At 38.4% G+C, this 18,181-nt stretch overlaps 1 protein-coding gene across 2 annotated transcripts in view; it reads right to left on the bottom strand.

The window, feature by feature from the left end:
• Positions 1-599: 599 nt before the first annotated feature.
• Mllt3 (MLLT3 super elongation complex subunit) overlaps positions 600-18,181 on the bottom strand; it is a 266,718-nt gene continuing 249,136 nt past the window's right edge. For both annotated transcript variants that reach the window (XM_078047693.1, XM_078047694.1), the window contains exons 9-11: positions 13,282-13,353; positions 12,068-12,139; positions 600-4,694 (exon numbers count right to left, since the gene is read on the bottom strand). In XM_078047693.1, the coding sequence (XP_077903819.1) occupies positions 4,563-4,694; positions 12,068-12,139; positions 13,282-13,353 (276 nt within the window). In that variant the 3' untranslated portion in view covers positions 600-4,562. The remainder of the gene's footprint in view (positions 4,695-12,067; positions 12,140-13,281; positions 13,354-18,181) is intronic.

Consider the following 18,181-nt stretch of genomic DNA (forward strand, 5'->3'; position numbering starts at 1 on the left):
AATTTCCTTGGTTATTTGCCAAACTCAATGTATTTTAATTTCCCTTTGTTGTAGTAGTTTCTATCCTTCCTTTCAAATCAAGTTAGCATGCTCTGGTACTAAAATAAATACTTTGTAATATCAACTCTGTCTAGCTATAGCTAGACAATTACTATATCAACCCTTCCAAAGGAGTAGGGGGGGGAAGGATGCACATATAAATTGCCCTCAGCAGGTTTGAGGCACACTACCAGTTCTCTGGTTACCTCAATTCTTTTCATTCTTTAGAAACAGCATCGCTGTATGACAAGAGGCTTATTTTTCTTGAATTGCAAAGTAGAACCAAACTGATCAAATAAATTTGTAAGACTATATATTGTTAAAAAAAAAAAGAGCCACAATAGATTAGGCATGAATTTAAGTAAAACACCTATTTCTGTCAATCTGTACTTACATTTCAACATGGGTTTTAGAGATGGCAAATACATCTTACGTGTGCCTTGTAGTTCACATAAAAGCATGTACACACACATACACAGTGTATCTTTCAACATAACTACACATACACACTCCATTAAAAAGATACTGACAGATTTATAAAACGTATTGGCCTTGCACTGTTAATCTCAAGAATACATTTTTACTTAATTTATTTTTGCACTGCATGGTAGCTCTGGCCACCGTTAAGGATCTGTCAGCATTTCCATCATAACTCTATTTTCAGAATACTGGAGTACAAGTGCCAAAGTACATATTTACAGTTTACAGACAGTGGTGGCTTTGTCTTCCTTTTAAATTGACTTCTTCAATGCATCTTTACAAGGAATATTCGGGGATGGCAGTGCCTACATAATAAAAAGCATCATATAAAACAGAAGAGGTCAAAAGATGTCGACTTGCAGCCCAAGACTAACCTACACCATGGGATTCGACTCCTTCGCGTTCACTGCAGCTGTAGTAGTCTCTACATCATAGTCATAGTTTTAGAGTGACAGTCCAAAGCAAAATTACTCTGATAATATATATATATATATATGTGTGTGTGTGTGTGTGTGTATAGGTATATAAATATAGGAGCAGTACACAGCATTAGTACACAGACACTAAAGGTGGAAAGTAATAAGCACACAGCAAATTACTCCGAGCTGATCACTTCCACAGTGAGAAAAATGAACACGAGCCACCAAACACAGACATTGACCATTTCCAACACTGAACATCCAACTCTATTAAATAGGTAGAGCTAAAACATTTAAGAGTAAAGTCTCTCTTAAACAAGTGTTAACTACATTTGTGGGGCTTGAAATGGTAAACATTATGTTATGCAGGCCTAAATTGCCATTTGTTTGCTTTTTAAAGATTAGGTGGATCTGTAAAAGGTATCAGCAAAAACTGTTTTTGGTGGAAGAAACTTTCTAGTGGAAGAAAACCAATTTTATTGGCTCTTTCCACAAAAAGGTGAATGATTCATTTACAGAGTTTTGCTTAGCAAATTTAAAAATGTTTAGGACATTCTTACGAGGTCTTTTTTTCCCCCTAAACTCTTGTCTCCTCATCTATACTTTGACACAATATGTAAGCATATATAGACATTTGTTCACATAGAGAGAGGGACGGGTCATGGCAAAGATACAGAATAACTGCAAACATCTGCTAATATAACTGGTGTATCCTAAGACAGAAGAACTCCCTCTCACACACCTCCTGCTGCAAAACCAGAAGCAAAAGCTAATTTATAAAGGGCGGCTGAAAGCACAAATTCTGTACATACATTTTTCCACCTCAAATCACAGGGGAAAACTTTGAAGACAGTTTATCATACTCTGGCTGGTTCAAACCATATTCACATTTGCCCAATTAACTTTATCTGAAACATCTATTTATATATATATATATCAAGGAAATTAAACCCTGCCATTTCCCCTTTGTGCTTAAAAAAACCAAAGCCACTAGGGTACACGTTAAGAAAATTCTCAACAAGTTTCAAAGGTGAGTATGCATAAATGGGGCAGAACTGAGCAAGTGACTTTATGAAAAGTCTTAATAACTCTGAGATTTAACAGAGAGAGGATTTATTACTTCTGTATTTAAAAATCACATGATGAAGACCAGAGCACTGCTTCAAAAAACAAAAACACTCCAAATCTAGCTAACTATTAGAATTTTGTGGGAAACACATTTTGCTATCTGGATAATAGGAGGTTGGCAAGTTTTTCTAAAACTTGTTACTAGTTTATAAACGTACATGGTATGCTATTTGGAAGACATGTGATTATCTAATATTCAGGTCTAAAGTATATCACTGTAATAGCTGCCCTTATTTATTTTATTTTCCGGGAGGAAAGTATTTTTTTGTTTTTTTTTTTTTTAATCTGACCTAGTTTCTTGGTTACTACCTTATGGGAAAAAAAAAAATCTCTACATTGCCAAATCAAAAATTTTGCCACACAATTTAGTTACAAAAATAAAAATGGCCCAAATTACAAAGAGATATATTAGTTTAACCACATAAATTTCTGGTTTAGTGAGAATATGTGAATTAGCAGTCAGAAATATTTCCATATAAGCATTTCCCTCCCCTTTCACTTGTAAAGTTAAGAACAAACTATAACTAAAACCACACAATTCATCAGTCACCTAATGTCCAAAATAACTTGGAAAGTATCATCTCTGTAATTGCACATTGAGAAGTAGACTACAATAACGAATGCTTCAAGTACAGTTCATGCCAATCATCATAAAGAATCATAACATTCTTGAAAGTACACTTGTCCTCTGGGAGGACACTTCAGAGAAGTAATTTACAAGGAGCATGGCTGTATTATAATTTTTTTAAAAGGAAAAAATAATTTCTTTGGATAGAAAGAAACAGTGTAAAAAATGCTCTTTTTAAAATGCAGAAATCACTCCATTATCAATCTGCATTTACATTACTGCCTACTAAAAGAATGGGTCTGGAGAGACCATTTTCTGTACAGACACTAGTTAATCTCTGAATGAAAAGACAGCATCTGGCATAGGAGCAAACGAGGGAGATCCTGGTCTATTAGCACAGAGACTTCCTTAAGGCTGATCCAGGGACAGACCTTTGGATCCAGAAGCATTTCTTCCTTTCTTTTCATTGTGGTTGAGTTCCTAGTAAAGACCTGGAGGATGAGCTGTTCTCACTTTTCATTTCTCCATTTATGGAGAGGATAGAATAATGACACCAAAAAGTACTTTGGTTTTTTTTTTTTCTTTTAAAAAATAATTTGCTTTCTTTTGCATGCCACAGGACAGAGTTCTAGTTCCAAAACAAGGGTACAAGAACAAAAATATCCCCCACCCCCCAACCATCTTTACTTTCACCAATACAGGAAATCCTTCTGGAAACATTAGCAAGGGACTAAACAGGTTTCGAACCACTGAATCTACAAGTTAATACACAGTCTGTTATGGCAGAATAACCAAGATTTTTCCCCCAAAGAAAGATTTTAATTTTTCAAATATAAAAGAGTCTAAGAGAATCGTATGTGAACAAACAAAACTCTGATTCCTGGTTTTACAATAAAGATGAATACCAAGCTGGCAGCTGAAGAGAGCTGAACCTCTAATAAATAGATCCAAATTAAGAATTTCTACATTTCTTTAGAAAACAGGATTGGAATTTTTTTTTTCAAATGCTGATCCTGTGGAATGCCTTTACTTCCATATTTGCCTAATATTGTAACAGTAAAACAGACACAAGAATGTCGGTTGACAGCTCGACAATGCTGCAGTCAGGACGTTTACAGGTACGCTCTTGTATAAGTCCTACAGGTTTATTGACTAAGGCTAGACAGCAAGTCATATGATCCTATTTGGTGCCTTTTCTACCATGGTCCAAGATCATTACATGGATACAGCCAAGGTCTGGCCCCAACTTTCAGAAAAAAGACCACAAAGAAGAAAATCAAAGTGGCTATTTGGTCCCCCCAGTTGAAAATTTGTGTCCTGGAACTGGAAAAACAAAAGGTGGAAAATACAGACTGCAACAAGTTAAAGGACTTGGAAAAAGTTGGTGGAAAGTGGCACGGTATACAAGTAAGGTCACTGGGCTTGGGATGGCAAGGGCGCTGCATTGAAAGAGCATCCACGGGACCAAGTACTCATAATGTCTGGTGGTGTCATTCCCTCAACGACTTTAGAATATCTGTATGCGATAATAAATAGATCAGTTATGTAATAAGGCAGTGTGTTGAGTATGCGTTCGTCCTGTGGAATGAACCACCACGGAGAGAGACATGATACCATACACATTCTTTAAGTTTTCTTGTATTGTGTTTGCTTTGTTTGTTTTCAAGGCTATCCAGGCTAACTCTTCCCGGGGATTTCCTTGGAGAGAAGAGTGGTCCGCTGAGGCTGGTTTGCTTAACCTCTCCTTTATCAAGAGATGATGACTGGCTTTAAAGGAAAATAAAGCTGAAGGTTGTTTGATTTTTATTTTTTCCCTTTTGGTTGCATCATTCTGAGTGTTTTCATATAAACAACGATAACAAAAAAAAAAATCACAACCAAAAAAAAAAAAAAAGCAATAGTTTTTGATGCATCCAGTTGTTGTATCCTCAGGATGTTCCAGATGTTTCCAGGTAACTCTGTAGTTTACGGACTGTAGTTTTGTCCAGCGAGCAAAGATCAAAATCAAATGTTGTGTTTGTGATATGAAAGTGTCCAGTTTCTTCTATAAGGTTCACAATCTGAAGGAGTAAAGAAAAAAAAGTTTGAGAAATAAGTAACAGACATCAAAAGGCCCAGATTAAGAGATGGAGGGGCTCAAACATGGATCCAAGTGATAAACACCCTTATTTATAATGAGAAGGTCCTATAAAATCAAAAGTACCTTACGTAGCCAGTTTGGTAAGTCAAATAAACATAAAGTCTTCGAAAAATTCTCACAGAAAACAGACTTATTTGTTCTCAATTTTCATCCTTTTAAAATGCTGCTTTCAAGTCAACAAGAGAATATTTTCCTTGGGTGGGTGGTTAGGGAGAAAGAAAATTTCAAGACTTCTATAAAAATTAGTTCCTGATCAATAGACAGTGACTATGCTTAACAGACATAAACAAACTTCAACCTAGAAATAACATAACTTCTTTAAAAAAACAACACATGCAAACAAAAAAATAATCATTTTTATTTCTGAGTACATAATTATTGAAAATTTAGACAGTATAGAAACGCACAAAGAAAATAATAGAAACTACATACAACCCCCCTGATGAACACAGTATTGAGTATGGGCCCCCGGGGACCCCCTATGTCACCAGGACTATTTTGTTCTCTAATCTGGATACTGGTTACACACCCCATGTTCACTTTGTAGCTGTACATGTTCTGCTACTTTTATAAAAATACATACAAATGTTTATTACTTATAGTTGTGCTCAGCTATTCCCTTGAGTATTCCGGAGAGAAAAATTTTATGTAGAAAAAGAGAGGATGCCAATGTCTCCCCAATTAGAACAAGATACACTGCATTTCTGTTTTGGCTCCAACTTATGGAAAAATGACATGTTAAATGGCAGTGATGGCAGAGGTGGTATTCTCTTGCCAAGGCTTGTAGCAGGACAGTTTTGAAATTTCAATATGAAGAATGATGTTGGGTCTGGGTGTGAGACATTCTTTTCCCATGTACTGTCTTTCTACTCCAATGTTACTAATAATCTTATCAGAAATGGATACTGGGCCTGGGCAGTGGGGTTTTTAACTAGGTGTGTTAATGGTTCAGAAATGGGATGGGAATTAACTTTAGCAATCTTTGAGAGGGAGGAAAATCAGCCTTAGGGCAAGAGAAAGAATATTTGCACAAAGTGAACACTTGGCAAACTTCCACTTCTCATTTGTCTGTATTATTCCCTTTCTATCTCCTGATTCTAAATCTCTTTAGTTCAATAATTTTAAGAATTTTAAATTATTTACCCTATGATTTATTCAATTAATTTTTGGATTATCTGATGCCAATCTGAAAACCAGCAGAATTAAGACTTTTCACCTTCTCTTATTACACTTACTTTTCCTTGAAACATCTGTGAACTATTCCCTATGGCTCAGTGGGTCTTACCAGAAAAAGTGTTCCCCATTCCTGATGCTATTTTTTTTAAATCTCAACAGAAGCATATTAGACATATTAAGCCTAAATCTAATTAATTGCAAAACTCCAAACTGAACTGTTATTGTCTTATTCAATCTCTGAAACTATTTTTGGAGATATAATTATGGTTTTAATAATACAACAAGTTATGCCTACTGTGGAACATGACAGTTCCTGCAAGCTGATCATCTATTTTCCATTATCCCCTTTACTAACAGGAATCTGACTTTTTGAGAGTAGCAAACATGCACAGCTAAAATGCTTGCCTCATCAGAATGCTGTGTAGCACTCGGAACTACTATTTATAACGTACTTGTCAGAAACCACTGGCATTTAAAAAAAAAATTGTTGAAAATGTTACGGACGATGAATATGTGCCTTTTGCCTTCTGACCTTCTTCCTCTCTTTAATGTAGATGCAATGCCCAGAAGCACAGCAGCCATCTTCCATTCAGGAGGATGAATGCAACATATGAAAGATGGCAGAGCAGAAGAACAGAGTTTGTGTCCTCAGTGGCATCTTTTAAGCCACTAAATTGACTATGGATTACTATCCCTGGGCCTTCTGTTATATGTTGAGGAGGAAAGGAGGAGGGAACCTCATTCGATTAAGCTACTAGATTCAGGGCTCCATTATATCTATCAATAGATCATCTGAAGGGATATGCCCAATTCTGATTAAAATATACCATTCATGGAGGAATTCATCAAAAATTACCGTATCAACACACAAAACAACCAAAATGGACACCGAAGTGTTTATTAACAAATAGTTTTAGAACTCTCACTGATTCCCCACAAATATTTACATATAGAGACATAAACACACAGTTGTGTCCACACATACAAGCCTTTCATAGCAATCATATACTTAATTATACTAAACACTGGCTGAAATAAGAGTACTTTCCTGAGTACATTATCTTTTTTTTCTTTTACTATATTATGTAGAAACTGTACATCTAGTATGCATTGATAAATTTCAGGATTAAAAAAATAGTCTCTTCCGAGCTACTATGATTTCAAATATAAACAGAGATAATTACCAAGTAGACCAGAGGTGGACTCCTCTCCCCAACTAGTGGGATAGCAGGTAAGTGACAAGGCATTCAGAACAGGGAGTTCTGGATTTGGCCTATAAAGTTCTTCTGCTCTTTATATGAAGGGCACTGGAACATTATAACATCTGAGCCTCAGATTCCTCATAAGTAAAATGGGGACAATGCTATCTCTTTTACTTATCATACAAGGATTTGCAGAGGATTAAATAAGATATGATAAATAATTTCCCTATAAACTATAAGTTACTACCTAGATCAGGGCACCATGGTTATGGTCATCATGTAAACTTATTATGTGGGAGATAATTAAAGAGCACATGGATTATCAGACCTGGTGCTTTTACCTCTGGCCCTTAACGACTGTTAGCCATTTCATTAGTAATAAAACAAATGAAGCAAGAAAAAAAATGCAGAACCTAAAACTCAAAAAAAGTCTACCTGATATTTTTCTTTTGTGGCTCTGGGGATTGAACCCAGGGAAGCTCTACTACTGATATCCATTCCCAGCAATTTTTTGGGGGGAGGTGTTACTAGGGACTGAACTCAGGGGCACTTGGCCACTGTGCCACATCCCCAGCCCTATTTTGTATTTTATTTAGAAACAGGGACTCAATGAGTTGCTTAGCACCTTGCCATTGCCGAGGCTGGCTTTGAACTCATGATTCTCCTGTCTCAACTCCCAAGACACTAAGATTATAGGTGTATGCCACCGCACCTGGCAATTCCCAACCTATTTTATTTTTGAGACAGGATCTCACTAAGTTTCCCAGGCTGTCTTTGAGCTTGCAATCGTCCTGCCTCAGCCTCACCTAGGATTGCAGGTGTGTGCAAATGTGCCAGGTTGAATTTATTATTATTAACAATTTTTTTTAATAATCATAACAAAAGTTTTCAGGGAGAAGGGAAGAAAAGAGATGAAGCCAAATAGTTGAAATGATGGGCTAAAACTGCAATGTACTGGATAACGGAAGCATAGCCCTACACATTATCCTAAAATAACAGGGAACTTACCCTTTTAAGAAAATAGTTTTCTATGACTTAATATAGTGGTTCACTAATTATTGAACAATAAACAGAAAACTGGGCAATAAAAATTCCTTCTAGAAAAAAAGCCTCTTAATTTTAAAGCAAATAAACACTTCGGCCCGCTAGGAAATAAAGCCCAGTCATCTCACATGCACTGTTAACATCTTTAGGTTTCTAGGGCTTCCCACCCAGCCTCCCACTTTCTCTACCTCTAGCATGCCCCACCCTGCCTGCAGCCACACATACGCAAAGATAGAAAGGGAATCTGATAAATCTAACTAAATGAGCCCTGCAACTTTAATGGGAGTCTATAAGAATACATCAGGGCAGATGCAGAGACAGTCTTAAGGCAGTAGCAGTGGGAGCAGTTGGGTAGTTCGGGACTATTTGCCAAAGGGAACAACATTAATGATTTAAGTTATTAGAGCATGTACCCATGTCCTCAATTAAGTAAAGACTCCATAAAGAAAAATAAGTGCACATTCCTTTCCAGGAATCCCGATAGCTCAAACATCAGAAACACCATGTTAATGTGCTTTATTCCAATGACACAGGCCGCTAGTCTCCAAAGGACTCCACTCTTTTTGTAGGAATATAGTTTCTGGGATGTAATGTGGGTTTACCTTGCTGTCATTATGCTGCATCAAAATGCAATCAAAATGCCCGTCTAGAAGAATAATAGAAGACAGAGTAACTGCAGATAAAAGCATTCAAGGGAACAGGGTACATATGAGTAGTGAAAAAGGTAGTGTGTAAACTGCTTAACTGATTCTTCAGATGATGGCTGTTGCGAAAACATTGTGATGGATGATTTCCTGCCACATCAGCCTTTTAAGGGGGTATCACAGAGGCTGTTGGTTGTTTTGTTTCAAGCAGGGTACTATCTACTTGTTAAGTCTATGACTCCCTCCCCTAACTCTGGTTTTTTAATTATAAAAAGCTACATGCATTCATTTACACACGACCTTAGCCAGGAGGCGGAGAAGTGATAGATGCCTTATTTTTGGTTGACTTATATTTTCAAATGCCAGGGCTCTTCCCATCCAAAATCACTTCTTCTAGGAGGGAGAAAGTCTTGAACAAGCTTTGCTTTAACTGATTCTACCTCAAGTGAAGCCAGTGCTCTGGTAAAATATCCTTTACTCTAGACAGGGAAGCCTTGTCTTCCACATGAAAATGTGTGCCTCCTTTGGGTTTCAATGCAGGCTATCAGACTCCAATCTACAAAGGATACCAATATGACAGGTAATTTCCCAGGATGGAGGAAATCATTTGCAGCAGAACACTTCTTAGGGAGGGTTCTCTGTGTTGTTAGGAGGAATACTCTAATACACCACTCATTCCTCAATCCCTAAAGGTGATTCTAAAAGAATGATAGCTGGTATCTAAATTGATATACTCTGCTCTAAGGAAGTTCTGGGTTTTCTCAGATTTTTTTTTTTTTTCTTTCAGGCAAGGATACAAATCAAGCTTGCAGCTGAACTGCCAGGGGGGTTAAATATTTTTCACTTCAGTCTACAAATAAATGTGGAAAAATCAAATTATTAATCAGTCCTAGGTACTCTCTCCTTCTCTTTGTGTCCGCTCTACTGTATATTTACATTATTAAAAAGTGGCTTAGGCACATAGCCTCCCTTGAGCCAATGCTTTCTGTTCATTAAACTAAATACTGAGTGCCAGGATAGCATGTCCCCAGCGTAAAACATGCTATTAACCCCTTTTGTGAGCCAAATAAAATTGTCAGAGCAGATTTTTTTGATAGAGATGCACTGAACAGGAAAGAACCCAGGATATCATTCTGGGCCCACCAGAAATTCTGCCGCAGGTGTTCAAGTCTGCATGGAGGAGAACACAGAGACTTTGTAGAATGCATTCCACGAGATGAACAGCCCTCAAGGTGGAGAATAACATTAGTCCTCAATAGTGCTATGTTTTACAATAGGAATTAATTAAGCAGTAAACCGTGACAGGACATGCATCATGGTATCATAATCACAAGCCTCAGCTGCATTACAAGGCAAAAGGCCAAAGACTGAGAGCTTTCAACCAGCCTGGGAATGCAATTAGGGTGAGAGGCTGTGTGCCCTGGGGTGCCTTTTTTGCCAGGTTAAAAATTCATAGATATTACTTTCTCCCAGCAGAATACTAAAATAATCCACTTGGATGGAATTCTACTAAGCTTCCTTCCCTCACAATTCTCTCAAAGGTCAAAATAAAGGACAACATTAAATTAGGAATGCCAATGACACCACAAGGTAAGACCCTGCCCAGTGGCACACTGTCCCTGATTCGTTATCTGTGCTTTCTCTGTGAACGTGCCCCCACCCAACTCAAACATCTGTCTCTCTTTCCTGTGAGACTCACAATTTAGGCCTAGCTTGGGCATTAATAGCTTTCTTGGTCAATTCTTCCACAGTGGTTCAGAGTTGGTATCTGGGAAGGGATGGGAAGATCAGCTAATAGATTTACCGTCGGCATTAGTCAATTAACCCCAAATAATTGGTAAATGGCAGGCAATATAATTTTCCCTTCTATAGGAGAAAGCTGAAGAAAAACACACTTGGTCCTCTGTATCTGTGGGTTCTGCATCCTCAGATTGAACATAAATTGAAAATATTTTGGGGGGGGGAAACTGTGCTGAACATGTATAGATTTTTTGTGTGTGTGTGTGTGTGTTTTATTCTCTAAACAATACAGTATAGCAGTGATGACCAAAGAATTTACATTGTTTTAGGTATTACGAGTAACCTAGAGATGATTTAAAGAATGGAGGATGTGCACAGGTTATATGCAAATACTATGCCATCTTAGACGAGAGAGTGGAGCATCACAGAATTTAGTATCCAATGGGGACCTGAAACCTGTGCTCTGTGGATGCCAAGGGAGAATGTACTTGCAAAGTACTGACTTAGGTTAAGCCACTCAAATCCTGCTCCCCCTGACTCCCATACTCACTTCAGAGAAAAATGCAAGACATGTAACTTATCCACAAATAAGAATCTAGGTCTGTAGACAAAGTCTTTTGTTCAAATCTAAAACTTTAGAAGGGTTAAAAGTTTATCAGACCAGTCAGGAAACTTGGCGAGTTTGAGAGTGTGTATTTATAGATTTAAGCAAAAATGTACACAGAATATAAATGTGACCATCAACCATTAAACATTTACAAAATAATTCACACACAGCTGGGGCAGATTAAGTACTAATTTCCAGTCATTTGAAAGTAGTAAAAAAGAAAAAAATTTTGAAGTGAAACAATTTGCAAACTCGCCCTGGAATTTGGACGCACAGACTTTTTGGGTGTTAAAGAAAAATCATTTTATCAATAGCCACTGTTAATACAATAAAGGCATGAACTCTAACTGTACAAAAACTAAAACCCACTTTTCTTATCTTCTCAAAACATCACATTGTATTAATAGAAGTTTCCTCACCCTACAAGCATTTCACAGTTGAGTTCATAATAATAGAATGTACGCTTAACAAGATAAGGGAAATGAAGAAAATATTTATTTTCCTTAGAACGGCACTGGAAAAAGGTTACTAAATTCAATCACAAATGTTTATAACACTTGACTCAAAATTCTTATCACTGTTTTCCCATGAAACCAGAAGCTTGGTCCCAGTGGCTCCTACATTCCTACTGTCCCCTCCCTTACCCCATATTACAACATTAGCCACTGACTACACTGGGGAAGGAAAGAATCACCATGGAGCTAGAAGCTGACTTCTAGGCGGCCTCAAAAATCAGAACCCTCCCCAAATACTTCAGCAGGTGCCATGGCCCCATTCCAATCACAAGATGCTGCTGTGGCTCCAAGTGCTACCTCACAAGCCCAGGATAAAGCAGAGCCTGGGGTCTCCCAGAACAGTTGTGCTGAGAGGCATCTCTCACCTGTTGCAGAATGTGTCTTTCCCTCAGCGTCATCAACCTTCTGTGAAGTTCCACCAGCTCGTCCAGGTAAGCCTGGAAGAGAAGGGCACCCCAAGAACAAGCACTTTAGGAAGCAGTTGAAAAATAAGAAAGCACTCACAGGCGAAGTTGGACGCTCCTCATCCTACCATTCTACACAAGCCACTTGAACTCTGTGTCCAAAGGCCTTTGCCGACCAGGTCTGTCCTGGTTCCTGGTTGACCTTCACCTTTACCAAGCTTGCATTACAATGGGGGAGTAAGGAACTCTCTCACCTATTTACTCTCAACAAAAGTCCAGTGGGCAGACTCACCTTACTCCAATAAAGTATATACAAGGATTGGGGGAAATTCAATGTTAAATTGTAGGTTTTAACATGTTATCACAGGCTTTCATTTTTATCCTTTCATTTTTTTAATTCTTTAATCTCAGGAAAAAAAAGCTTAAGTTTGAAGATGGGAGTATCAGTGCACATTACCAGGTAGGTTACAGCAAACTCTTAATTAAAAAAAAAAAAAAAAAAAAAAAACGACTCCCAATTGTACCAAACATTTCAGATAAACAATGACAGCAAATGACCAAAGAACAAAATAATATCAATAATATCTTATAAAAAACAGATCACTATCCCAATTACCATCTGGTTTATGAAGAGCTCCCTTAGAAGTGCAGAGGGGTACTTTTCTTTCCATATGTTCAAACTCACAAGTCTTTATTAGTGTGACTGCATGGGTACCCCCAGAATCATTTTCAGTAAGGGCAAAAGAAAGATTTACAAAGCTTTAGAGAGGTCTTCTTGCCCCTGCAAACACATTAGGGACCTTCCTTTTCCAGGTGACTTAAGCACTACCAAGTCTTGTAGTCAGATTTCAGAGGCAAGATGCACACAAACACCCTGCAGTGGGATCAGAGGTCTTGCTCACTTACATCTCACAATCTTACCTCCCAATTCAATGTGTTCAAAATCCCTTGGAAATGTAGGCCCACGTCAAATGGTAGCATATGGTCAAGCTTAATAATGAAGACATGAGCAAGGCATGGAAAATAAACTACAAAGCACAGGCATGAAACACTCATCGTGTGGAAATCTTGGGCATTTCTGATGAAGAAAATGGAGGGACAGCTAGCAAGTATGATCAAGGGAAACCAGAAGACAAGAAGGCCACAGCACTCACACCAATGGGCTGGAAACCTACCTTGTCACATTCACCATTCTTTATTTGCTTATCCGATTTGCTTTGCTTTATTGGACTCTTCACTTCAAGAATCTAGGGATCAAAGAGAACATTGTGTTAAATTTTATTTCAAGCACCTGCTAGCTAACCTCCCACATAAACAAAGGTACTTACTCCATGAAATACCAGACAATAACATTGTTTACCAAATGGCATTTCCCCGCTATAGTTTTCCTTCTATTCTAATCTCACTTTTGCTTGGAAAATAAATTACTTGTCTCTGAAATGCTGAGTCAGAGCAACAGAACTTTAAAAAAAAGTTGATAAGGAAATTGATCTAAGCTTCCAAAGCTGCTTCTCTTTTGTGACAACACTCTCACACATATGTACAGCAGCTGGGTTATTCTGAGATTACAGTCCCCTCGGGCAAGAATTTTTTCCTCTTCATTCTGCTGTTTCAGCATGACTACCAGTGCTCAGTAGGCTAGGGATGATAAAAACAAACCCTCAGATGCCCTCTACAGTACCTGCCTTTCAGAGTCTCAAATAACTCGTATTCACTAAGCTGACACTGAAACTTCCTTTAGGAAGGAAGGTGGCCATCAGGTATACTCATGCTCCAGTCCGGGATCCTGCAACTCCAGAAACAGACAGGACTGTCTTCTGTGCTTCAAGAGATGGTGTGATAACACATGGTAAGATGCCAGGCACCTTTCCTTTGATCTGGACCCACTGCAGCTTAGGGTCTTAACAGTAGTCCTGTTCAGAAGCTTGGAAATGTAGGCCCACGTCAAATGGTAGCATATGGTCAAGCTAGGGAGTTATATTTCTAACTAATAAAAAGGAGATGACTATTATTTAATAAATGTAGCTGATTTATTAGGGTCTTCAAAATTCTGAGGGAAACAAGTTTTAAATGGCACTGGCTTGAAAAGGCCGAGCACCCTTAAAATGTATAAATGGCAAGAAATGTGTACAGACATAAGAAGCAAAGCAATTTGTCTTTTTCACTGTAACCTTATTTCCAAGTGAGTTGTTATAACCAGAGACTAATATTAAGGAGGAAATGCCAAGTAAAGGACTTCCTTTAACAAGTTTCATATTCCTTCCACTCTTCCCTCGACTATCCCCTGCCCTACCTCAGGCATGGCTTTGTTCTCAGTGTGCCATATTCCATAGCACAAAGAAAAAAAATCGAAGAACCAAACTACTCTATATTTGCACTGTCAAAAACAGGAGATTGGGCTCAGAAGAACCAAGTTCAGGCCCCAGCCTTATCATTTTTTGGCCCCAAAAGATGAAATGAGGAAGTGGAATGAGATAACACTCAGGTTCCCATTCCGGTTTAAAATTTTATACTACTAATAAGCATTTTACTTGTCAAAGCTAGGACCACAACCTTCTGGGAAAGACCAAATAGTCCTAAATGGGATTATTTCTCTTTGAATTGAAAATAAAGCATGGGTCAAGAAGTATGCTACCAGTAGTCTCTCCTGAGATTCACACTTCCTTCTTCATTTTTAAAACCGAGATAACCAAATGACCAATCTGACCAGGACGAGGGACAATATAATACTTTTGGCAACAAAAGGAAATTACTGAGTAGCAGCTGCAAGGCGATCATTTTTGTAAAGTGCTCCCTGTGAAGGAAACCAAACACTCCACAGCATTCAGAATTTCCTCCTCTCTGTTGGAAATGAGACCTCCAGGGGAAAATCAGCATCGAGACCTAGGAGTAAGTAGGTCAGTAGATGGCAGTCCTAGCCAACTCAGACACCAGGCTGGGCCTTGCTGAGACAATCCTGGGAGATTTCAGGCAAGAGGGAGAAAAAAAAAAAAAAAAAAGCTCCACTGTGCCTTGTGCACTGGAGAACAGAATTTCCTTCCCATCACATCCCGCCTTCCATGGTCCCATCCCCCATTTGGTGCACTCTGGGTGTTGAAGTGCTGTGGACGCTATTTTTGCAATGGAACTCTGCTAACTAGGTTTAGAGGGTCCTGCCACATTCTCTTCAAAGCAGAAAACAGAACATTTGGGAGCTTAAGTCCCACCCCACGCATTCCGTAAGTGCTACAGCACAGAAGGCTAAAATACATTGAAATCCTAGTTTCTTTCTTCTGGAGGCTGCAGTGGCAGGAACAAAAGCTCCGGGTGTCAGTGACCCGCCTCAAGTTACTGAGTGGCTGCCCAGAGAGGGCTCAGTTAATCTTCCTTCTTTGATCTCTCCCTGCTCCAAAATAAACAGCTTTGTCAAAACCTCATTCTGAGAGAGTTGAGCCATGCTGAAGACAATTGTTTTATTTATGATCATTTCTTATCTTTAGGGAAACGACTCCAGAATATAAAAGCACAACACCTTGTCTTCCAGAGGCTTATTTCAAACCAGTTTAACTGGATAGACTCTCTTTAATTTCATTCAGCATGCCTGGCAGGCTGAAAGGTGATTTATGATATTCTGAGTATTAGCTCAGGTCCAATGGATCACTTCCTTCCTTCAAGTCCCCTCACCTCTTCCCTTCCTGCCATACTCTGAACTAAAAAAAGATATGGTATTTTGTTTTCATTTGAAATTCACACAAGGGAGGTTTGGGGTGGGAAAAAGTCATCTCTAGTTAAAATGGTACAATACTCGTTATTATTCCCTATTAAACTATACTAAAGAAAACACAGCCACCCAGACTGCTGAAACAAACCAAGAGTAGATATAATAATCTCAGAAAAGAGCCTGATTGTGATTAGTAGTATTTCTGTCCTTACTCTGAGGATATGGCTTGAGAATCAAATTTTCAAGGTGATATTTTTCTGTATCCCTTCCCTTAGAATGACAACTCAATTATTCAGAGGATGGATTCTCTACTGATAGGAGTTACATTAAACATGAAAAAATCTAACAATATCCAGCTAATCACTTGCTTTGTTAACTTGGGGCTCCCGCCTTTTTTCGGGGGGGGGGGGGCCGTGGGGGAGTTAGTCTGATAGTGTTAGAATCAATTAGCACATTTCCTCTTTCTGAGTCCCTGGAAGATTTGAGAAAAGACAACAGGCAATTCAGCTTTGCCACTGCTTTATGGAAATTTGCAAGTACCTTGCAAACTCATTATTAACTGCAGGTAAAGAGCAGCCAAAAGGCAACAAAGAAGGAAACCCAGAGTCCTCCCATTTCAGAATTAGGTTTCCCCAGTAAGTTCTCATCCTTTCTATTTGATGTGCAATTTCAGACACCACTTTGCACTTACATGTTGTTCACGCTCTCTCTCACATACCTTTAAATATAAGACAAAAACATTCCAGACTGTAATTTAAGTGACTTTTAGGCATTCTGAAGTTTTTACTATCTCTATCAGTACAGAGAACTTAGAAATACAATAATTTTTTTTAATTCCATAAATGCTGACTTAAAAGGATGGCATCACACCTGAACTAGGACAGGTGATTTAAGGGGGTTAAGAAACTGGTCTGGACACAGTTTTAAAAATCTTTTCTGGCTCTCTCAGCTCCAAGATATAGGCCCACGGAGTAATACTTCTGTGATACATGTATTTCCTTCCCCAACTAGCTGAAAGTGAAGGCACACAAGCTTTCTTATGATGTTACAGGCACATGGAGAAAGTGACATTAACTGAGCACTGCTGGCAGATTGATGATTTGCATGTGTGAAGCTACATTTGTAGACTAATGCCATAGAACCAGTGGAATGCTACTTAACTGGATAAAGAAATTTTTACTCAGATTTGTCCAGATAGATGATACTGTTCATTTTTGGCTTTGTTTTGCTAGACAGGTGAAAGAGGAAAATAGTTCGATAAAGAATCCACATCTTTCCCTAAAGCTAGTGTCAGCTCAAGACTGCACATTCAGGAGGGGTTTGAAGGGCAAGACAAGAGCTTGTAGGAGCTACACTCACTCAGCAAGGCCTGTCTTCATGATGACAGGGAGGGTTGCTGAAGGAGACTGATGAGGGTCCAAAGCACAACCTTGTGCCTTTCACCCGGAGTACTGTCACCAAGAGCATCCTAGTTCTCATACACTGTCCACTGGAAGCAGAAATCAAGTCTAACTAGGTTTAAATCAGATACAAAATATAATTAAGGTCCAAATTCTTCTCTTTGACTAGTTCTTCCTGAACTAAAAGTTTGTAGAAGGATCTCCAATTATCTAGTTAACCAGCACAATGTTCCCCCCAACATCATGACTGGCCACATTTATGTCCCTTCTCTTTTTACTTTCTCCATTTAAAATACTTGACTGGTGGTGGGGGGCAGCCACGTGAGAGATGAGAGAGAGCCAGGCCCTGGGCATGGCTCAGACTCGAGATGAGAAGAGCCAGACAGCAGAATGTGGAATACAATGATGAGGTTGAGCTTTCACTGTGGAGGGCACAAAGAAACTGCAGCTGACCATTACAGGTTAGCTGGTGTGGCAAAGAGCACTGGTGACCTTCCTATCTCACAATGAAAGATTTAAGTTGCAGATGAACTTTATAAATGAATTTAAAATTCTAAGAGCTCTTTGCCTACACTTCACACAAAATGGAAAAAGAAAATGTCTTCATCGATAAAATAGCACTTTCCAACCAAAACAAAGATCACAGAATCAAGGGCAAGACTATTTGGAACGGAGGATACCTATGAAACTACACTTGTGGGAAAATACAGTTCTTTAATTTTCAAGTTAATATTCGTTTGGTAACTTGAATTAAGCAATTATTGTAGAGGTCACAGGAAATCTGCCTAAACAAAAAGATAAGAATAGCTTACAGTAATGAATATCAACTCAATGCACAATGAGGCTTTTTACAATATTCATGATACCTGAAAACAGTTTATTTTAGTAAGTAATGAAAATGTTCCTATCTTATTCATTACAGCCTTCAAAGTTCTGCTTAGAATATATTCTGAGCTGTCAAATTAATAAGGCTTC

The sequence above is a fragment of the Ictidomys tridecemlineatus genome, chromosome 4 (genome assembly GCF_052094955.1).
Source record: "Ictidomys tridecemlineatus isolate mIctTri1 chromosome 4, mIctTri1.hap1, whole genome shotgun sequence".
Taxonomy (NCBI): Eukaryota; Metazoa; Chordata; class Mammalia; order Rodentia; family Sciuridae; genus Ictidomys; species Ictidomys tridecemlineatus.